The following is a 24,320-nucleotide window of genomic DNA, read 5'->3' as shown; positions in this document are numbered from 1 at the left end:
CAGTGATTTAATGCCCCCCAAGGTGCGCCCACATGGAGCACCTGCCACTTGCATGACATCAGTGTTGACTTGGGAGTGTGGCGCTTGGTTATGATGTCACAGCCAATCACCACACTCCCAGTCTGAGGAGCCAAGGATGCCACTCCCACCTCCCTCCTGCCTAGGTAAGAAGTTGCGGGGGGTGGGGATGTCTCTTCTCTAGGTTAAAGCCCAGCATAGAGAGTATTCTAGGCATGCATCTGCCCTGGTAAGCAGCAAACCTTGCATAGAGAATTCAGCTATTTTCTATTTATTTTTTTACCACATGTGCCAAATCTTGTATTTCATACAATCTGTGTGCTGCACAGACTGATTATTAGATAGAAGAGCATTACTAATTCGGGAACACTATGTGATTACATTATCTCAGTGCTTCCCTGAAATAGGCTATACTTGGTAAGAATCAGATGGTGCAGACGGCTCCCACAGTGAAGATGGTCTTTAACAATAGGGGTCTCAGCTGAACCCCCAGTAGTTTGGACACTGTCACAGCTGTGACTGCTGATCCCCCCTATTGCTATCTATGACCCTGAACTGAAGTGCAAAGTAACTACATCATAACCAATTTATGTTAACATTTCATTGTAATACATTTGGATTCACTTCGATAACATCACATGTGAAGTGGTTATATATGTCACGCTTAAACTACACTAAAATGTTGGTAACTATTATGAACAGATACATATAGAAATGTAGATTTGTTTTAGCACAGTCATGGCTTTTGGTCACATCCCTGTCCTCACGTGAAGGATCAGGAGTGCTTGTGTCTCAGGGGATTTCAATAATTAGCACACTATGGAACTATGGACACTTTGCTTTTCTTTGCAGGAATGTGAAAGTTGTCTCTACAGTACAAATGTTTGGTATATTTCACTTCACGTAGATAAATCTAGAAACATATATATTACCCAACCTGCAAAGCCACATTCGCATACACGCCAAATTCCTGTCATTTATAGGGCTAAGCAACACGGTAGATTTCTAGTTACTTTCTAGTTACTTGATTTTGAACCTATAAGCACCAATCACTCTGTTCGAATTACTTTGTTTTATTAGAGCGGAGCTACATAGGTGACTTTACATTTCGGTTATAGTTCTTTTGATCTCGTAATGCCACAATTTAATTGCATCATGTGGACTTCAAGCGATTAATCATGTCCATTGACTATATTTATGAGACTAAAGTCATTAGAAGATGCTACTATAATCACATAAGTTGTATAAAGTAGCACAGTGTTTTCTAAGCGACTATTCCCATAACATGTATTCCTCTGAAGCCCTAGTCTTATTATGCAAGCATGTTACATGCACTTGAGCTATTTGAAGTTTACCCATACAGCATATGTAATTCATGATTCTGGATTTATAGGCCTGGAAAGTCTAGTTACGTAAACCCTCAAGTCCAGGTTCATCCTAGCACAATGATACAAAAGAACCTAGTATGGATCCAGAGACAAGCCTGACATGTTATGCCTTTTCAGATACTCTGTATGTTATCTCAGGGGAGTAAAGGGACTATTTTTAAGTATGTCAGCAATTTAACAAATGCCTAATGGAGGAGATATCCAATATATCTCCTGCATTTGACAAAGTACTGCGTAATACCGCAATGGGGACTGCAGTCTGGTTAAATTTATCAGCTCCGAAAAGCTTAGCATTTCGGAGCTTGACCATCATGGCTAACGCCCTCTGAAGGTGGTGTCAGCCATTCAGTCCTATGGGGAGAGCATCACATTAGAGGACCCAGCACCCTTCGGGCTCTGCCCAGTTGATTGACCCTAGGTCGCACATGCACAGAATGAGTCAGAACCCAGAGTTGTCATTAGACCAGAGCCATCGCCAGGACAGCCTCTTATCGGAGGCCAAGTACCGACATGACTTTAACGGTAAATCGCTCCGTTAAGTCATCGCTGCAATGACAGATGATACTTAACAGGGCAAAAATGCAAACAATGTTCAATAGGTCTGTAAAGGTGGCTATAGCTGTTTGTGATGGAAGCTGAGTAAATACCGCTGATAAGTGTATTTAACTTGGGAACAGTCTTAATAAGTTGTCCAACACCCTACATGTAAAAAGCTGATCACTGTACCGGCCAGCAGACATTTCACAGACCTAGTTCACTACAGGAAGTGCAACTGTAGCGCTCTAACCAATGGCATCACAAGGTTCTACCTAGCAGTGGTTCAGCATCTGAGAGCAGCAGCAGCATTATGAGTCTGAGTATTAGTGAGTATTATTTTGGCATGGGGCTGTAACATAGAGGCGTGATGGGAGTGTATAATGTGACATGCGTCTTTAAGGTTGTCAAAGTCCATATTAGATGGACAATGGAAATGTGTGCAGTGGGGTCTACTGTATATAATAATCAAAGCGCTATATAATATACTGATCACATGGGTCAGAATAGCACAGTAATCACTTATATATTAAACCGTGCATTAGAATATTTATTTTCCTGACGTACTGTGAGCTGTGATGTATATAAAAAGATACAATTTTTCACCACAGACCTATACTATAACTTGACCATCATGTTATGCTGGATTCTCACCTTACACCATACTGTGTGCTGGAGGATCACAATGAGAAAAAAATGTTGATAGGCCTGTAAATAGGTTTACATTTTAATGTGTATATAATATATATATATATATATATATATATATATATATATATATATATATATATATATATATATATACACATACATACATACATACATATACACACACACACACACACACACACACACTATATATGTATAAAATTGTACTATTTCTTGAGTCACAACTGCCTCTATAGTTATGATTAACATAAGGTACACTGAAACTTGACAGTCCATCTCTATCCCACACAGTTCTTTCAAAGCCGCCTTTTGAATAGCAAAAGCAATTGTTTGTCACTATTTAAATGTAACTTTTTCTCAACTTCTTAGAAAAAGAAATGAGTCATCCCCATCACTTTTCCCCAGAGATTACTGTCTTTATGTACTTAGACTACAACTACTACAAATGCAAGCTGATAAAACACTGTAATCATACACATGTATAAGTCCTTGTACCTTGATAGAAGTCAATATATCTGAAATTATACAGGTTATACAAGCCAGAGAACATTTCAAAGGGCCATACAGGGTCCCATAAAATCAGTAAGTCCTATTATTATAAGCATATGAGTGAAAGTAATGACTTGGATTTAGTAGCAGTCAGATATGTTCTCATGAGAACAGTTGTGTCCATAATAATATACAAAGACCCAACAAAGGGACAATGCAGAAGGAGAGAGAGATTAGGTCCACATGGGAAAGTTGGGGGTATGGTTATGTATAAATGGGCGATGTGACCATTTTGTTGCTACAATACTTTTATCACTGTAAAATATGGCCAATAAGAAACTAAGAAATGGTATATAATGGAGATACATCTACTAGAACCCCTACTTCTATGCTGAGGAAACCTTATGTGCTGAATACACCGAAGAGCCCTGCTGACACGTGCTACCTACTGCATGACTGTTGCTTTATTTCAGCCATGTAATAACATTAAAAGCCCCAGTACTAATAGCTACTGTGATACTAAACACAAAGGGCCTGGGTCATTAAAGAGAGCAAAGCATAAAAAAGTAGTAACTTTGCATCGGGGAAAAAACCATGTTGCATTGGAGGGGGAGGTAAATTTAAAGTGTGGGGATAGATTTATAGTTGGGATACGACATGTCCTAGATCAACTTTAAATTTCAGTGTAAAAATAAATCTATCAAGTATTTGTGTGCTAGATGAAAAAACAGCCAGTATTTAACTTATGTGCAAAATAATAAACTAATTTTCACCCCTTTCATTGAAACATGGTTTGTCCAGAATCCCATTTACTCCTTTTTTTGCCTTACTTTCCTTAATGACTCAATCCCTATAAGTAATGCTATACTATAATGGCAGAACATCTCAAGTGGTAAATGGTGGGGGTGGCAGACTGGGGGGGGGGAGGTTAAACAGGCAATGACTTAAAAAAAATTGAAAAAAATGTGACTGGTTGAGGCTCCTGCAACCCATTCTTTAACCTGTTATCTGCTCGACTTCCCCTTCCACACCCAATTACCTGTCAATGCTCTCTCTCATACAAAGATACAGGATGAGAATGAGAAAATCACTGTGTACCTCCTCCAGCATTTGTACACACATAAGTCAAACATTTCATGCTCCGCTTTGCTTCACCTCCCCCAGAGCTGGATGAAGTCTATGGGCCTGAATCATCAAGGCACACATACTGAGCGCAACCTGCGTTTAGTAATAAAAGCACGTATTCATGCTTCGCGCACTCCCAAATCCATCAAGGCACAGATCTCAAGATACGGGTGTAGGTCGGCTGTGCCCTACTACACAAGATGCTGCAGGACACGTCCAATACCTATGGGGATTATTAATTCACAAAAGAACGCACAAGAAAAAAAACTGAATTAATGTCACCTGTTAATAATATAGGCATTAAGGAAAAAAACAAAAGGTTTTTATTTTATTTATTTTTTCCATTAAATACATTTATTAGGATGATCTTAATGACTACTGAGCATAAAATACACTTATACAGTTGCTCCTGATTGAAAACACATGTTCTAGCATGCAGACAAGACTGTCATCATTAATCAGGACTTAGACTAGCCTTTTAGCTGGAGCAAGAGATACGGCAGAAAAACAAGTAACTCTGAGATGGCCAGAGCTGGATTCAGACGTGGCTGAGTGCACTTAAGTTTGGCACGTCCCCTAATTTAGCAACAGCAAAACATCACTTCCTTGCCCCGCTGACTCTCCTAAACCGTAGGCTGTCTACTCCGTCTTGGCATTCGAAGATGGAGCGGACAGAGCCGCGTTCACAGACATATCTCCCGATTCTGGGCAAGTGCAGAGCGATTCTGAGTACGATACGCTCAAAATTGGCCCATTGTCTCTATTGTACCAGCCGAAAAAGACAAAGATAAGGATTGATAAAACATAAAAAAATCCAGACCTGTGCTGCCTTTTAATTTGTGCAAAAGCATCAATCTGTCCACCAAGTGCATTTCTAGGTTCACACCTGCGTCCTGGGGCCTGATTCATTAAGGATCTTAACTTGAGAAACTTCTTATTTCAGTCTCCTGGACAAAACCATGTTACAATGCAAGGGGTGCAAATTAGTATTCTGTTTTGCACATAAGTTAAATACTGACTGTTTTTTCATGTTGCACACAAATATCAACTTTAAATGTCAGTGTACAAATAAGCTATCAAGTATTTGTGTGCTACATGAAAAAACAGTCAGTATTTAACTTATATGCAAAACAGAATACTAATTTGCACCCCTTGCATTGTAACATGGTTTTGTCCAGGAGACTGAAATAAGAAGTTTCTCAAGTTAAGATCCTTAATGAATCAGGCCCCTGGTTCTTAGATCTGCCCCCACAACAGCTGGATGTGACCTTTTTTTTGTGATTTTGTGGATCCACCTGAAAAGGTGCATAGTGGAAATAGCAAAAACATAACTTCAATCAATTCAACTTCTAAGTTTTTCAACAAAAACAGGGAATGCCCGGGGCATTATGCCCTTCTACTTGCTCTTCTCTACCCCTTTTAAAATCTCAATATTCAAAACAAAATCTGGAAGTAGACACATTCATATTCAAGTCCTCAATCAGCAACAAAAATTTGTCCTATACTGATTTTTTATTTTTATCCTGGCTTTATAATATAAATTGGCTAATAAAAAATATATATTTTTCCCACAATCTGCACATCTCACAGCTCTTAATATCTAAAAGGCTGCCGATAAAGGATAAAAAGCTGAAATTGCAAAGCATTTCAGTTAATCCTATTTAAAAGTGCAGTAAAATCACTACCCCTGTGTGATCCACTACTTTATTTACAGCATTCATTTTAACTAAGAAAAGCTTGTCCCTTTAGGCTGGAGTAAGGTTTCTTGACCCCCCTCCAGTCCAAATATTCTCCTCCTTTCCCAAAGTAATGCACAATAGATAAGCACTATTCACCTAAATAGCTCATTAGACCTGTCAGCTAAAGGACAGAATAAAGTGCATGCAGAATAGATTTAGCTTTATAAACTATTTCAGACATAATATTTACCTCTGAGTTTACCTGCTACATAACAACTGTACCATTTTAAAATATATAGTCAAAAAGTTTGTTGTTTAAAAGTAGAATGACTTGTACTATATCCATCATTTCTCAGAAAATATGGAACACAACCTGTTACATTGTGTTCTGAAGGGAGGACAAGCTACATGAATTTATCACTGTTGCACATATCACAACCAATCTGTATACTTAGCCATGGAAATCTGACTTGTATATATGTTTAATAACAGTGTAACATTGTGGTAAATGTAACTCAAACAACTATTTGCTGCAATACAGGAATATATTGTGAACATCTTTATCTTGTCTATGCATACCAACCCCCATCCTTGAATTTCACAGATGTGTGAACTATTTGTAGTGTCATGAGGCACTCAAGAACACTTTTTCATTCACACTTCAACTCCCTCTACTAATGGTCTCCTCGAAATAGAACATGTTAAGAATTACCTTGACGAGTTAAAATGAGCATATACACATCCCACACTTTTAGCACTAACATATGATCTTTACACCACACATTTCCTAAAATATAGATACACAGGTTGTACCATCATATATTACATAAGAAAGATATATTTATGTAACTGTATGAAGAGTTCAGGAACCAGTTGAACACTTGGCAAATTAATAACTTCTTATTGCAAATACAAATTAGTCATGTGGTACTAATATTACTAGAAACTAATGTAAATATATGATGACCTTAGTACCACAAACCCCAGACGCTGTCAACTTACATGATCTTTTCATGGCATGAAGTTGTTATAGTAGTAAGGAGCATTTTTAACACATTTTCCATGCGCTTCACATGTGTTGGTCTTTTACCTATTGTACTGGTAGCGTGTAAATACATGAGAAATGGTTCATGCTGCTTTCATTTTAAACACAAGAGAAACTTTTAGAGCACAAAGCATTTTAATGCCCTTTTCATGCGTCTGATATGTGTGAAAAGTGCAAACAAGTAGGTAGGTGTTAATTAACCCTAAATGGTAATATGCAGCTAAATTTTGTGAAACTATATTACAACTGTTTATTTAGATACTGTATCTAAATAACCTGATGCAAGTTATTGCTTTATAATTTCAAGCATTCGATAATGCATTCCTTTTGTGAGAAAGCTTAATATTATCTTTAACTAATGGTGCTCCAATTGGCAGCATTTTAGAATTAAACAAACAAAAATACAAGAACTGACACCCCTGTCGCCAGTTAGCCAATCATTAGACGGACTGAACACTAGTCAGATTTTCCCAACCAAAGTTAAGAGAAAAACTAGTCATTATTGTGTTGGATTATCACCTGTAATTAACATGTGTTGTTTCTGCAGTAGCTTAATACAATGGACAATCGATGAGTTTTTTTCCAAAGTGATTACTTGATTTACTTATAAAGTATTTTCAAATGGTTTTAAGGTTTCACATGCAAAAAAAAAAAAAAACAGCTACAAATTACTTCACAGCATTCAGTTAAAAGAAGAATTACACTGTGTGTGCCTGGGATTTGTCAGATACCATTGTCTTCAATAGAGATGCAGTTTCCACTTTCCAGTACTGTTCTTTACATTGAACTAAATCCATATTGACAGTGGATTGCTAGTGGGAAATTACTGCTGTGATATGTTCCAATAACTTTTAATGGACGGCTATGGGCACATATCTTCAACCTTTTTTAGCTGTGATTATTATAACTAACACAATTGCAACTGAACATTTGCTCTGTGCCCCTTCCCTTATAGGCTGGCAGGTGATTGTGATTGCCGTGTGCATGAAAATGAACCTGTGAGATTTGAGTAAAAAAAAAAAATTAAATAAAAAATGTTCATGCTCAGCAAGGGCGTAGAAAAACCAAGTATACTATCAGGACTGGTGCAAGCCTTGGGGGTGCCCTAGGTAGCACCCCACCTACAGTTTGAGTAGATATTCCATTTGTTAGTTTAAGCTAAATTTGAGTTAGTCTTTAATAATATACAAGTTAACCCGTGCATGATACTCATGCATTCTAGTCAAATCAAGCTACTTAAGGTGTTAAAAAGGTTCTTGTCATGCATTTGGGCCATAGCCCAGGCCTCAACCACCAACCACTCCCCACTGTCACCCTCGGCAACCATCAACCACTCCCAACTGTCACTTCTCCTTCAAGAAATATATATATATTTTTTTTAAATCTTTATAAACACTTTTAACAATTAACAAACTAAATTAACAAATTAAAAACATCTTAGTATACCAAATTTCAGCCCTTTCTGAATTTTTTTTCCCACACACTCTAAGAATTTAGTAGGTCAGTGTATAACTCCGCCCAGCAGGTGGCACTGCAGCTTGGTTTTATTTTTTACACACACACACACACAGACTAACACACGCCACCAGACATTTATATTATAGATAATGTGGCTGCTAAAATAAAATAAAAAAAATGTGCAGTTCCTACTGAATAAAACAAGGAGCCAGTACATACTTCTAAGTACAGATCTATACATCAAGACTGAAATATAAAAAAAAAAAAAAAGAGTGACAAAGGTATGTGGGACTGAAAGAGAGACTCTACCTATCACCACTACGCAGTAGGATGGACCCAGAAGTGCTACATCATGTTTCTGAAAATATAAAACCTGCTTCTAATTGACACTTTTAAATGTGAATTCAATATGAGATGACTGAGTGGATGTAACACGTGCCTTTCCAGAGCAACAGGCGTTCCAGTAACTAGGCATAACACTCATCCAAGCCAACTATTAAGAGCCTCTTAGAATTATAAATTGATTGGAACAATCTGTCCTGTACAAAGAGTTTACAAAGAGTAATCTGGACACACATAATTAAAGCTCAGTGAAGTTTATGGAGCACAGACAAGCATGCAGTGCTTCTATTGATAAGAAAGCCGAAAGCCTTGAGGAGAGCAGCATGGACCTTCTAAACGCATGTATCCTCATAAGGACACAGTATTACACTTTCCTGGAGCCACAGCTATACACATATATTAAAGGTTTTGTCAACTTTTGGACAGACCTCTAATTTACGTATTTACAACCCATGCAGCAAATGGAAGACCAAGACCCTTGCTGACACCTACAATCAGGAGCCTGTACTTGTTGTGTGCAGGCCAGAGAGCAGGAGAACTCAATCTGTCCAGTCCTGGTTAATAGAGCTGAGATTAGTTCTATGTAACAGAGCATTTCTCCTATTAGTCCTGATCATTATTTTCTGCATGGAACAGTAAGTACATCATGAGGATCAGTTGTCCAGAAGTGGACAACCCCTTTAAATACCATGTACAATATCAACAAACACTAACAAAAAACAAATATAACAGCCATTTTACATGTATAATTAATAATTATTTTTTTCCTTTAGAAGCTGTACTACCTGCGTAAAATAATTTACTAAAGTGCCTCACCCCTCTTGCTGGATGTCTGGAAACCACTACATGCAGCTTTCTTCACAGAACCAACAAATTCATTTAGTTAAATGGCTGAAGAGGTGGAGTGTGAGCTGGAGGATCAATCATAAGCTGCAACCTCTTAACCGTGGCTTGTCAATGGTCCTGCTGCTCATTGGAAGAGCCTTGGGTGCAACGGCTGCATGGAGCTGCTCTGTGACTTCAGCTAAGGGGAGGGGCTCCAGCTAAGGGGAGGGACTCCAGCTAAGGAGAGGTGCTCCAGCTAAGGGGAGTGGCTCCAGCTAAGGGGAGGGGCTCCAGCTAAGGAGAGGGACTCCAGCTAAGGGGAGCGGCTCCAGCTAAGAGGAGGGGCTCCAGCTAAGGGGAGGTGCTCTAAATAAGGGGAGTAGCTCCAGCTAAGGGGAGGGGCGCCAGCTAAGGAGAGGGGCTCCAGCTAAGGGGAGGGGCTTCAGCTAAGGAGAATGGCTCCAGTTAAGAGGAGGGGCTCTAGCTAATGGGAGGGGCTCCAGCTAAGAGGAGGGGCTCCAGCTAAGGAGAGGGTTTCCAGCTAGGTGGTAGTGCAAGTTTAATACAAAATTATTACATACATAGATAATATGCAGTTGGGGATCTACAGCTAACGTAAACAACATTTTAAGGCTGCCAACAGTATAATAATCTTCTTATATAATTTTGTCACCTATTTTTCTATTACAATAACCTGGGATTAGCAGGTAATAAAGTTTAAACATAACTTTAACACCAATTAATTAAATCAGCAAGGATTACTGCAACTGCAAAACAAATGAAGAAAGATGAAAGATAAAAACTGTTGAACTGTGGAAAAGGTCATGTTTGCAGGTCTGTCTGGCCATTTAAAATGTATATCCACTATAAAATACTAATGTAAGTAAAAACCAAGTAAAATATGACACCTGAAATAACTAAGGTATTTATACTTATCTGCAAACTCCACATGGAAAAAAAACCACAAACATACAAAAGAGCAGCGCTGTAGGAAGTAGCTATAAATATTGGTTGGCTGCCAATCACTCACTCATAAAAAAACATTCTATAAGGCACTTATAGAATGTTTTCTTATGTAGAACTGTACTTTGTATTTTATGTAATATGTAATATGTTTATGTAATATTTATTTTATGTAAATATTGTTTATAGTTGTTGACATGTATTAAAATATGTTTTTATTTTAAGAACCAATCCCTTATCTTTATTTGGGAGAGTGACTGTCAGTCAACCAATATTTATAGCTACTTCTTACAGCACTGTTCTTTTGTATGTTATAGCTGAGCATGCTAACCATTTTTTTTTATCCATTAGACCAGTGGTTCCCAAACTTTTTTCAGTTCACGGCACCCTTACAGTCTCCATAATTTGTTCAAGGTACCCCTCCAAAATAATTACAGAGCAGTCTTGCTTTATAAGTAGTTTGGTCAAAATAACACAATAAGTATTTAGGTCAGGACAGAAGTACTTAGTAAGTTGTTTGCAAAAATAATGCACATAAATCCAAGGAAAAATAATATTTTTAGATATTTTTTTCAATTGTATATCTGTCAAAGAATAATTTACAGCTAATATTAAGAGGTATAATATAAAACAAAATAAAACAGCAACATGCACAAAAATCATCATACTGTGCCCCTTCATGCGCACACTGTGCCCCTTCATCCTCACACTGTGCCCCTTCATCCTCACACTGTGCCCCTTCATCCTTCATCCACACACACTATGCACCTTCATCTTCACACTGTGCCCCTTCATCCTCACACTGTGCCCCTTCATCCTTCATCCACACACACTATGCCCCTTCATCTTCACACTGTGCCCCTTCATCCTCACACTGTGCCCCTTCATCCTCACTGTGCCCCTTCACTCTCACACTGTGTGCCCCTTCACCTTCACACTGTGTGCCCCTTCATCCTCACACTGTGCCCCTTCATCCTTCATCCACACACTCTGTGCCCCTTCACCTTCACACTGTGTGCCCCTTCATCCTCACACTCTGCCTCTTCATTCTCACACTCTGTGCACCCTTCATCCACACACTCTGTGCCCTCCTTCATCCACACACTCTGTGCCCTCCTTCATCCACACACTCTGTGCCCCTTCATCCACACACTGTGCCCTCCTTCATCCACACACTCTGTGCCCCTTCATTTACACACTCTGTGCCCCTTCATCCACACACTCTGTGCCCTCCTTCATCCACACACTCTGTGCCCTCCTTCATCCTCACACTCTGTGCCCCTTCATCCACACACTCTGTGCCCCTTCATCCACACACTCTGTGCCCTCCTTCATCCACACACTCTGTGCCCCTTCACCCACACACTATGTGCCCCTTCATCCTCACACTCTGCCTCTTCATTCTCACACTCTGTGCACCCTTCATCCACACACTCTGTGCCCTCCTTCATCCACACACTCTGTGCCCTCCTTCATCCACACACTCTGTGCCCCTTCATCCACACACTGTGCCCTCCTTCATCCACACACTCTGTGCCCCTTCATTTACACACTCTGTGCCCCTTCATCCACACACTCTGTGCCCTCCTTCATCCACACACTGTGTGCCCCTTCATCCACACACTCTGTGCCCTCCTTCATCCACACACTGTGCCCTCCTTCATCCACACACTCTGTGCCCCTTCATTTACACACTCTGTGCCCCTTCATCCACACACTCTGTGCCCTCCTTCATCCACACACTGTGTGCCCCTTCATCCACACACTCTGTGCCCTCCTTCATCCACACACTCTGTGCCCTCCTTCATCCTCACACTCTGTGCCCCTTCATCCACACACTCTGTGCCCCTTCATCCACACACTCTGTGCCCTCCTTCATCCACACACTCTGTGCCCTCCTTCATCCACACACTCTGTGCCCTCCTTCATCCACACACTCTGTGCCCTCCTTCATTCACACTCTGTGCTCTCCTTCATCCTCACTCTGTGTTCTCCTTCATCCTCACTGTGTGTCCCTTCTTCCTCACTGTGTGCCTCTCTCCAAGTACATAATTAACGCTGTGCTAACTACTTTTCTATATTAAAATACAGGGAATCATATTTCCACATATTGCAATATATGTTAAGTTGAACAACTCATGCCAAGTCTATCCATTCGGGTCAGTCATAACATGAACAAATGCTGTGCTTTCTTTTATCTGAGCTAAAGACTAACCTGCACACAGCTTTTAAAGGCAAGTATTTCCCAAGCACTAGCAGCCATGGGAGACCTGGGACTCACCTGACACAAGTTGAAATTAATTAATGTAAAGAATGGGGTGCAAGAGAGATGGGACTTACATAGTATAAACAAATAAAGACATAGATCCTCTGCACTCTCATGATCATATTATTACTGACCAGAAAGAATAGACTTTGGCGTGAGTTGGTCAGTTTAACATATATAACAATATGTGGAACTAGCATTCTCTGTTTGTAATACAGAAAAGCATTTAGTACAGCATTAATTATGTATTTGGAGAGTGCAGAGTATCCCTCTTTGTGTGTGTATATATATATATATATATATATATATATATATATATATATATATATATATTAAAATAAAGAAAATAGATTTATGTCTTCTTGCAGATATTTATTTGTATAACAAGAGGAGGGTAGGCTACCACGTTCCCTATTAAGTGTAGAAAGGATAGATTTTGCAGCCAGGGGGACACAAAGCAAAAGGGTAGTCCCTACCCTTGAATGGACTAGTAGGAGAAGAAATGGGTCCCCTGGGGCACAGAGAGAGTGGGTAGGTAAAAAGTATGTTTAGTTACGTTATAGAGTGGATGGTATTCATCCAAAAGCATAAAGCTCAGCATATGATAGCCCTTTCTGGGTTTGATTACTCGTAGTCTTATTTGGATCCCAGGGGACCCATTTCTTCACCTCAGATATTTATTTGTACTTTTGTGTGTAACACATATTGTACAGTCTCTTATCTCTGTACGATCGTAATAGTTCAAACAAGATCTGCTCACCAGTCACTGAAATGTTACATTTGACATTCAGAGCATAGGAATTACCGATGCCTATGTAAAATGGACACATACTAAATACACATGGGGCTAGATTTACTAAACTGCGGGTTTGAAAAAGTGGAGATGTTGCCTATAGCAACCAATCAGATTCTAGCTTTCATTAATTTAGTACATTCTACAAAATGACAGCTAGAATCTGATTGGTTGCCATAGGCAACATCTCCACTTTTTCAAACCCGCAGTTTAGTAAATATACCCCATAGACCCTTTAAAAAGACCCTTTTCGCACAATCCAAAATGCTATGCTCTTGAACATCCTACTATAGAGCATTCTGCACTTTGTGAAGTCATGTTGGAAGAACTGTGCACAAGCTTTGTTACAAAGCGCCACGTATATAGTGTGCCTAATAGTGTGCCTAATTCACATATAACTCAATTATCCTTATGCTTTGCTCAATTAGTGCTGACAGGTGAACAGCGCTCATATATAGGGGAGATATAAAATGTACATTGTTTCTGACAATTTATCCAGCTACGGAAATATACTCTATGGCATGTTTTATAACTCACATGATATAAATGTAGTTAATATTCATAACATATAGCCTCATCCTCCAGTAAAAATCACTTCTCATTAAAGCTTTTTGCTTCATCCTCTCAAATCGCTCCATCACTGATTGATGGGATCATTAAAGATTGAAGTGATTCTTCGGAATAATGCAGCTGGTTTATTGTTATTGTGTGATTCTCAGCATATATTTTGACCGAATTATTCAATTTGCAAATACAAATGTATGCACTATATCTACAAGACAAATGTTTTCAATTTAAATAAGTAAAATAAGTCACACTAGTGGAACGGCATCCATGTACAATATTACTAGGCGTACACAAACGCATCGAAAATACCATTAAGCAAAATCAGGGCTTTCTGCATGTCAGATAATCTGGATTTTGTTTCATCTTAATATAATTTATAGTAGGCATAATTTCAACACAATAACTAAGCACCCTATAATGCTGGTTAAGAAAGCTGCTTATTTACATGCCATGTGAATTGTTATGGATGGAAAGGATATTACACGCACAAACATTATACTACCATAATGCTATGTGATCAAACCTAAACTCACTACAATGAGACCATATAATTAGAAATACAGGACAACATACGTCTTACTGTACATTTGGTCAGACATGAAGGGGAATCACACTTACAGTAAACTTAATATTTGCACATTTAAACCCCTCTCCCAAAAAGTACATCATCGAGTATTCAATGCCCAAAATCACTGCAGCCTTGTAGTTACTCAATTCTACCAACACTGTAATAAATGCATCTGCCATGCTGACAGCCAACAGAAATGTCAAAATCAATCATGGAACCATTGTTGAAGGAGCTGATTGGACAGAAGCCAGCTCCAATGACAACAATTGAATGCCCTGAGTTTTCGTTCAAATTTCTCCTGACTGTTATCCTTGGAGAAGTGGTCAGGCGAGTGGTCTAAGTAATCACTAACTCAGTAACTCCCGCACCACAAGTAACTGGGCATATACTAGTTAGAGGGCTAGTGTGCAAATATCAAATGTAGATGGAGTTCCCCTTCAAGGCACAAACATACTCAGGGCCAGGTTTAGGTAAAAGCTATCGAAAGCCACATCCAAGGGTAACATAATATGAGGATGATTTCAGACAAGGGGAGGGCAGTTACAGTATACCTGCTAAATGATAGAAATGCCCTTAAAATATAACCAGTTAAATTGACTTTATTGTTAGGTTGATGTCCACCAAATACATGGATTACTCGGCATAGATCATTTATTTTCTTATATATTTTCATATGAAGTAACAAAAGTGGGAGCTTGGTCAAGATAAACAGAAATATGAGCCAAAGATTCAATGTAAGAATGTTCCTGGTGAACACATGGACAATTAAAAAAAATCAAGAAAAAAAGTTTTAAACAGGACATTTGTTACATTGAGGCACTAAGTCTTCTCATTAGTGGTGCTTCTCAGGACATTTCGAGAGATAAAAATGGCTAATAAAAGAGGACTTCTCAGCGGAGTCGGCAAATTCCAGAAAACTGGAGGCCAAACGGGGCTTCCATGCACCTACACTGGCCCCCACCTATGCTCAGATCGACCAGCACAATCTAGCCTCCCCTCTCCGCTGGGCACAGCACTCACATGAGCTGCTCTGGTGGTATGTTTGCCACTACTAAATGGTATGGGAACATTTGCATGTACAGTGCAATAAGAATTTCAATAAATGCTACATTTATCCATTTGTTCTGCACTACTGCTGAATAGACATACACATACAGATATAGACATAGACATTCAGGGACTGATTCCTTAATCATCATCATCATCATTTATTTATTTAGCGCCACTAATTCTGCAGTGCTGTACAGAGAACTCATTCACATCAGTCCCTGCCCAATTGGGGCTTACAGTCTAAATTCCCTAATATACACACCAACACACACACAGACAGAGAGGGAGAAACTAGGGTCAATTTTTTGATAGCAGCCAATTAACCTACCAGTATGTTTTTGGAGTAAGGGAGGAAACCGGAGCACCCTGACGAAACCCACGCAGATAAGTCCATGGTTGGGAATTGAACTCATGACCCCAGTGCTTTGGGGCAGAAGTGCTAACCACTAGGCTACTCTGCTGCCCATTAAGGCATGTAAAAGCCAATACGTGCCGGATTTAAGTAATATCGCTCTGCACCTGCCCAGAAACTAACCATTGACGCCCAAAGGACTCTTACTACAGCCTAAGATTTATGGGGCGGAACGGGGAGGAGACTGGGCATATGCAATGTAGTCATAGTCTCGAGCACACGCAGCAACATCCAATTCAAGCTTGGGCATCTCAAAAAAACCACACAATACGTTAGTTTTGTGTGCCTTAATGAATCAGAACACAAGGAGCAAGATGTTTCCAGTTATCTGATGCCTGCGCACACAGGGTGATACAGTCATTCAGCCAGTCATCCAGCTTGATAATCCTTTAAACCTTTTCCAAACAGGTGCAGTGATATATTTTTTTTACCAATTAAATAAACAAGTCAGTCAGATCTAGGAGGAAGCAGAATATTTTAAGGAGCTGGAAGAGATCTGCATCCTTTGGCATCAATAGAAATCCCACAGAAATTAGGCATCAGCACTAACATTAAGGTGCATTGGCAATCTGGCTCCTGAGATGTGTTTTGCCCTGGAATAAACTTGTATGTTAGATTTAGTGCACATTTCATTGACTCTTTAAGAAAGCAGGATTTTTGCTGTTTATTTTGCTTTATTTACATAGTGACAGCATATTCTGTAGTGTTGCACAATCGGAAATGTTTTTACTAAGGACATCAGTTGCTGCCTAATCTAGTTTCACTACCACAATTTAGATACACCAATTTAGTTACAAGCCAGTTAACCTACAGGTACGTTTCCTGACCGTAGAGGAAACTAAAGCACCCAGATGAAATCTAAGCAAACATACAAAGTCCTCACTAATAGTAACATACGTCAAAGAGTCAAACTGCATTTGTATTCTTGGTCAGCTTTACCTGTAAATGTTGCCCAATGCTTTTAGATTATCAATCGCAAACATATTTACAATGTATTTAACACCACTATTCAAACATCAATACATTTCAGAACCCCTGCGAGCAGAAACCTTATCCCACGTCCGTCTGCCACGTATTTGCATGTTCACTTTCCATGACAAACTCCTGGGAGTAAAGATAAGGCCACCTTTTGTTGCACAAGCTGTTATCAATAGAGCTATATTTAGATTCAGTTTCCATATTACGGAATATTGTGAATCTTAAAAACTACCCAGCTTGCAAAAAATAATCTGTAAACTGTGTAAACGCAAGAGGATATAGGATTGCATGCATAAAACACCTTAATGTAATTCAGTCTTGTGACTTTAAGTTTGAAATGGACATTGTTGGTGCAACAATCTACTTCATTGTATAAAAATGATGAAACATAGCACATCATTAAAGAAAACACATAGATTATAACGTTTTGTTTAGCGTTACCATATTGTGCTCATCAGAGGTATAAATTAAAGCGGGGGCGGAACAGTGCAAAACGGCAGGGGTAAACGTAGGACTTGCAGAAGGGAATTTCCACACCACGCCGCCAGTGGGCGTGACCAGCATGCATGTGGGTGGGGCTATAATTTTAGAGAGTGCTTGGCTGCTCTCCAACTCTCCCTATCCCCATAATATACATGGGCAATGCTCCGTGCACTACTGTTAGGTACATGCAGCTCTCTCTTTTCGAGCAGAGCCGTTTGAAGTGGGGACAGGGTCCAGCCACCTTAATTATACAGTTCCCCAGGCTTGGAGGGGGGTTTCCAGGCACTAAGAAACTCCCTCTCTGTTTGCCTATGCACGGGGTCCCATAGCAAAATTTGAGTAGAAACCTTTCTTGCCTCTCAATATTACAGAGGTGGGGGGGACGTCTTCTGAGCATGAAAAGGTCTCCACTCTGCTCTGCTGGGCTGGGCTGCATAGGGGGCAACCTGGCATTGCTAGGACACCCTCATCTTCAGGCACCATAGTCATAGCACCCCTGCACCAGCCATTGCTATGTCCCTGAATTAAAGGACATGTCCTCTTGTTGTGTTGCTATTAACTCTATTAGTACAAAACATACACATTGCATCTGGCATCTGTGAGCTTTAGTTAGAAGAGACGGCACTGCTGGTGGAGCAATAATGCTCCACCAGCAGGGTAAGGGGTAAGAGACAATACTAAGCAGTCTCAGACTGTCTGTCCCGCCGCCTCCTGCTTCACACTTTATTCTGTGTTACCTGCTCTGCAAGTGTTAGCTCTGTACAAGCTTGGTCCAAGCTAATACCACTTACCTGGCCACACTGTTATGCATGCAATGCATGATGGTACATGTAGTTTTCTGCCACAATCATTAAACACAGAACTGTTATGTCAGTGACGACTGAACTTCAACCACCAGGACAGCATTTTGAAAAGATAGAACGCTTACAAACTATAAGTGGGATTCGCAAATGCTCCTACAAAAGGGATTTCTGGGATTACAATAAGAAAAAAAAACCAAAAACCACAGACACATTTCTCAGACAGCCTTTGATATTATTTGAAAGAGAAATTACCTTTAACGTTTTTCCAAAGGTAACAAAACATCATCATCATTTTTTTTATATAGCGCCACTAATTGGAGATTACAGTTTAAATTCCCTAACATACACACACACAGACAGAGACTAAGGTCAAATTTTGATAGCAGCCAATTAACCAACCAGTATGTTTTGGGAGTGTGGGAGGAAACCGGAGCACCCAGAGGAAACCCACGCAAACATGGGGAGAACATACAAACTCCACACAGATAAGGCCATGGTTGGGAATTGAACTCATGACCCCAGTGCTGTGAGGCAGAAGTGCTAACCACTAGGCCACCGTGCTGCCCATGGAAACATGATTGAAATAAGTTTTTTTCTAGTGTACTCTTTCAGGCACAATATCTGCAGGAAAATGAGAGTGGTGGATTACTGACCATTCAACACAATGTTTGGTTTTGGTGGACTGACAAGTTAAAGAGCCATATTCTCCTCTCCTCCTTTAGTAAGAGAACATGTTACACATATGATCGAAGGAAGCATCATTTTCAGCCTCTTCTACTGTACATTTACAAATCAGATTACTTTTTTTTTTTGGTCAAAAAAATTCAGCAAACAGGGGAAGAGAAAAAACAAAACATCACGACTTCTAATCAGTTTACATAATGCATGTCACTACCTTACTCCCTCTTCCCTACCTGTTCAGGGGTTTCTGTTTGATTTAATTAGCTTGAGGCAGACAAAGCATCTCTCAACTCAGATATTTCCATAGTGACAGCAGATGGTGAGACCAAGAACACCAAGAGTATAGCAAGCACACAGGAAATGACATGTAATGCACAGCATACAGCTAGATCACTCTCCTCTCTGGATCATATGCTCATTTGTTTATTATCCCTCCACAGTAGATTGTGGAGATAGATTAAAGGGTATCTAATATACTGTATATCTGATTGTATTTTATTTGTTTTTTGAGGGGAGAAGATAAAAACTTCCCTCAGGAAATAGGAGATGCTTCTACAAATTTCTGCTGACACACAGATGCCGAGTTGCTGCCACCACCATTCCCTAGTTATAGAAACAAAAACAACAAAGCCTGGGTGGCATGGATGCACAGTGGTTAGCATTGTTGCTTCGCAGGGCTTTGGTCATGAGTTTGCATGTTCTCTCTGTGCTTGCATGGGTTTCAGTCACGTGCCTCAGTGTCTTCCCCTAGTCCAGTGTTGGCTAACCTGTGACACTCCAGGTGTTGTGAAGCTACAAGTCCCAGCATGCTTTGCCGATAGAAGCTTATTGCTGGAAGAGCATGCTGGGACTTGTAGTTTCACAACACCTGGAGTGTCACAGGTTAGCCAACACTGCCCTAGCCCATAAACATACTAGCAGGTTAATGATTGTGTGATAGAGAATTTAGACTGTAAGCTCCAATGGGGCATGATTAATACGTTTTCTGTACAGTGCTGCATATTATGTTGGTGGTATATAAATAAAAAAGATTAATAAATAAAATAAAGTCTGCATTTGTTACCATCATATGTGTTTCTTTGTTTACAGGAGTTGTAACAACCAGACCTCAGTGCAGCAGTCTCTACCTCAACCCTGGTCCTAGCCAGTTGAGAGCCACCAACCAATCCAACTCACTATCACTGTAAAGTTCTAAGTGTGAAAGGTGTGATATGTGAATCATGTAAGCTTACAAATGTATAGAAATAAATACAAAATCTTTAAAGTGAAAATGCAGCCCAATTTAAGTGACACAAAGTGCTATTGAAAACTATAAGACAAAAAGTTTAAGTTGTGGCATACAATTATGTTCAGCAATTGCAGTAAAAAATAAAAAACACACTTTATTCTTGAAATTTGTAGCCTATAATAAGCAATGCAGTAAAAAGTGTTGACCTTCATCACCCCAGATTTATTCTTTGAAATGCGAATTAACAAACACTGTTGGAGTGACATTCCATGGAATGGAGACGCAAAAGCGTAACTCTATATTACCAGGAATTCTTCCCACCTTGGCGAAACAGACTGTTCCGCCAGCAAACTCAATTCATGCAACATTTCACCACAGTTCTGCTCATCTCTGCTGTACACAAGGATCTAATAAGCCAACTTAGGCCCCCTATGACAGTGTTGGCTAACCTGTGACATTCCAGGTGTTGTGAAACTACAACTCCCAGCATGCTTTGCCAATATATAGCAGCTTATTGCTGGAAGGGTATGTTGGGACTTGTAGTTTCACAACACCTGGAGTGTCACGGGTTAGCCAACACTGCCCTATGACATGATCCACACATTTTACAGTCATAACATTAAACCCAAATATAAGTGGGGGCTCATTTTCTCCCCAACTTCAAATCACAAAGCTTTCCTGCAACTTTTACTAACAATAATGTATGCATCTCTGTCACTCTGTGTTTTATAGGCATGTACTACTTAAGCTGGCAGAGATGTTTATCTCATTGCAGTAGGATACGACACAACTTTGTTGGGCTGTTTGCCTTGGATACAGCTTTGTGTTATATCACAGGACAATGAAAATAAAAGAAACTCCTACAAATTATATTATGACATGACACATAGAAAGAAAAAACAATGTATTCATTAAAAGTTTCAAGAGAGCACGCACTTGCCAAAAAAAGTAATGTCATCTAAATGTGGATAGTCCATTTAAAGCAAACAGTAGCAAATATTATTTAATGATTTCATAAGTGTTATAACAATATTATAAGCACGGAAGGGTGCTAACCATTATGAAATAAAGTAAGCGTACACTGGTATACTTTGGAGTCAGGATATTATTGGATTTTACGGACAGTCCTATTAAAAAGTTGTTCCCTGGCCTTTTTTTTTAACAGTCAATAGTTGTTTTGTAATAGGGAAAGTTTCCATTTAGCAAAAACTGTAACTTCTAAAAAGTACAGAGAATAGATACAATTTTAAGTCAAAAACATTTTACTGTTTTTTTTAAATACTAAGTTACATACTCAACATGTGATGAGCTGTACCATACCTAGGACAAAGGCTGTTTCACTGTTTGAAGATGAAGTACTGTATTTGTGATAACTCTGAGTTTGAGGATTGTTTTTGCAGGACATGATATAGACATTTAAAAACTGTTCATATGTAGAGCTATTGTACAATACAAAACATACATGTTGCAGAAAAGGACTATAGGGGCACAAAGAATGGTTCTAAAATAATGATAAATAAATGAAAGAGATGTCATATGAGTCAAGCATACAGTACAAAATATGCTTCTATGATCACTATATACTAGAGGTGTTCACTGACCCCCGTGTTTTGGCCTTGGATCTGGATTAATTTTGTGTTTTGGTTTTGGCAAAACCGCCCTCGCATGTTTTGCTTTTGGAACGCTATTTTTCTTATAAAATTCCTATTTTTTTGCTAAAATCACGTAATTTGGCTCTTTTGTTATGACATCCGACAACGCAACCATGACGTTTCAGATCTGAGGACGCGCAAAAGCACTGAGCAGGCTCGCGAGCCTACTCGGATCCCCTAAGTTCAGGTGGGTTCGGTTTTCAGAAAACTGAGCCCGAGCATCTCTACTATATACTATTTCCATGGCATGGCTTTAAGGACTTTTGTTGTTTTGGTGGAGTTTTTTAATACAAAAGAACAGGGGAAAATATCCAAATGTACTCAGTGCAGAAACAGGATATTAAGCACTTTTTTATGATTATAACATACACTATAAACACAAACAAATGTCATAGTGTAATGTAACACAATAATAATTGTAGAGCACTAGCAAAAGATACTGTAGTTAGTGAATTACTCAGATAAAAATGTTATGTATATTAAACATGTTGAATGTGAAAGCATTAAGTATTTAACACAATGACTACTGCCCATTAACCCTTGCTCTCCTGACAATACCCTGGTGGACAGGAAAATGTTGTTGATCCCCTCAGTTATGTAGAGCAATAACATTCAATATTAAGCACAGAAGAAAATGCAAGGCTTCTTGCTGTTCACATGGTAAATAATAATATCACATACAACTAATCCCTTCTTAGTACTGACTGGTAGCCTTAAAATATAAACATGGCTCTAAATCCTATTTATGCAATACGATTATCATGGAAATAAGCCTGGATATACATATCATCATTAGCATCTCTGCTATGCTGCCGAGTACTGAGAAATGCTAGCAATGAGAATGTATAGCTCTTTCCACCTTTAAAATTAGACATTCTGAGATATTATTCTTCAAGAAGTACATCAAGCTGTTACAGAACAACTAGGAGCAGTGACAGGAGCAGGCTGGGTTAAGATAGAAATGTGTTCCAGCTAAGAGGGTTTGTCGCTGGAGAGAAAATCAATATTTCCACAAAGACTAGTACAGGACAGCACCTGGCTACTGCAGAACCTCTTGTGAGGCAGACCGGTCAGTCACCACTTCGCTCTTTTTGTATGCTAGCCATTTGAACACAAGACAGGTTATGCTTCTGAAAAAAGTTTTACAGTTTCATATGTCCCCTGTTCTGCTTAAAAACAGAGCAAATAATAAAAAAAAAAGACTGCATGAACTGGTCCTAGTAGCATCTAACCACGGTAAAGAGTAACTGGAAATGTTGTAATACTGTACTCTTGACTAGTCAGAGGTCTGATAGTAACCAGGTAATGTGGAGGAGCAGACAGTACATTGAATATATGTATTGCATTTTATACAATTTGTTAAATGTCTAGATTCAGCACACTACAACATATACTACAACACAGTATCCTGGCAGGAATGAGAACATCTTTTGTCTAGAATTCTTCCAATTTGAAACAAAAAGAGTGTGTGATTTGGACCTTGTTTGTCTATATTGTTTAGCAATAATCTATCCCATTGGTATGTCTGTGCATGGCAGCATCTGCCAGCTGCTGTACCTGTAGCCCCTCAATGTCAGCACCCTCCCCTTTCTTCCTGCCCCCCATAACCTCCATCCTTCTTACTGCTCCTCCCACCCTCTTGCTCCGTCCTGACCCAGCCAGGCGGGGGGAAACTAACAGCCCTCGGGAGCCAGTCCATCTAATGCATCCCCGGCACAGCAAACAGAGGACGAGGCACTCACCGAATTTGGTGTCAGCACTCGCAGCCAGATGATGATAAGAAGCCGAGAGGAGGATAGTAATGTACAATAATCCCATCATGTTTAATCCATCAGTCTAACAGTCCATGGGTGCAGGAGATATATGAGGGAATGATAGGGGTAGCAGGAGAGGCAGGGAATGGATGGGGAGCACTTTGTCCCTAATCTCACTGAAGCTCCACTAGAGCCTCCCAGATCAGCTTCAACACCCAGGACAGCGACCAGCACCGGCCCGCCCACCCACAAGGCACAGCCTCTCCTGGCTGGTCACATGCACGGGAGCCCGGCCTCTGGAGAAGATGAATGGGTCTCCCAAATATCCCCAAGCATTAGACCGTCCTTTCTCTTGTCCTGATTCCTGATGAATGGAGATTCACATAGGCTGTGCATTAAACGAGGATGCATCAGCTGCATGGATGTGTCATTTATCCGTCATATCTATTTTGCATATTTAACATTGTCATTGAAACATCTAAACGTTTGTATGTGTATGTGAGTTAAAATATTTTTATTGATTTGTATACATATAATTCATGAAAGGAAA

General features: G+C 39.6%; 1 protein-coding gene across 1 annotated transcript in view; it reads right to left on the bottom strand.

The window, feature by feature from the left end:
- The window catches only part of PTPRN2 (protein tyrosine phosphatase receptor type N2), a 733,183-nt gene extending 709,178 nt beyond the window's left edge, over window positions 1-24,005 (bottom strand). The window contains exon 1 of the mRNA XM_075212113.1: window positions 23,759-24,005. Coding sequence (XP_075068214.1) covers window positions 23,759-23,837 — 79 coding nt within the window. The 5' untranslated portion in view covers window positions 23,838-24,005. The remainder of the gene's footprint in view (window positions 1-23,758) is intronic.
- Window positions 24,006-24,320: the final 315 nt, after the last annotated feature.

The sequence above is a fragment of the Mixophyes fleayi genome, chromosome 5 (assembly GCF_038048845.1).
Source record: "Mixophyes fleayi isolate aMixFle1 chromosome 5, aMixFle1.hap1, whole genome shotgun sequence".
Taxonomy (NCBI): domain Eukaryota; kingdom Metazoa; phylum Chordata; class Amphibia; order Anura; family Limnodynastidae; genus Mixophyes; species Mixophyes fleayi.
The sequence above is the reverse complement of the archived record's forward strand: the minus strand, read 5'-3'. Positions and strand labels throughout refer to the sequence as shown.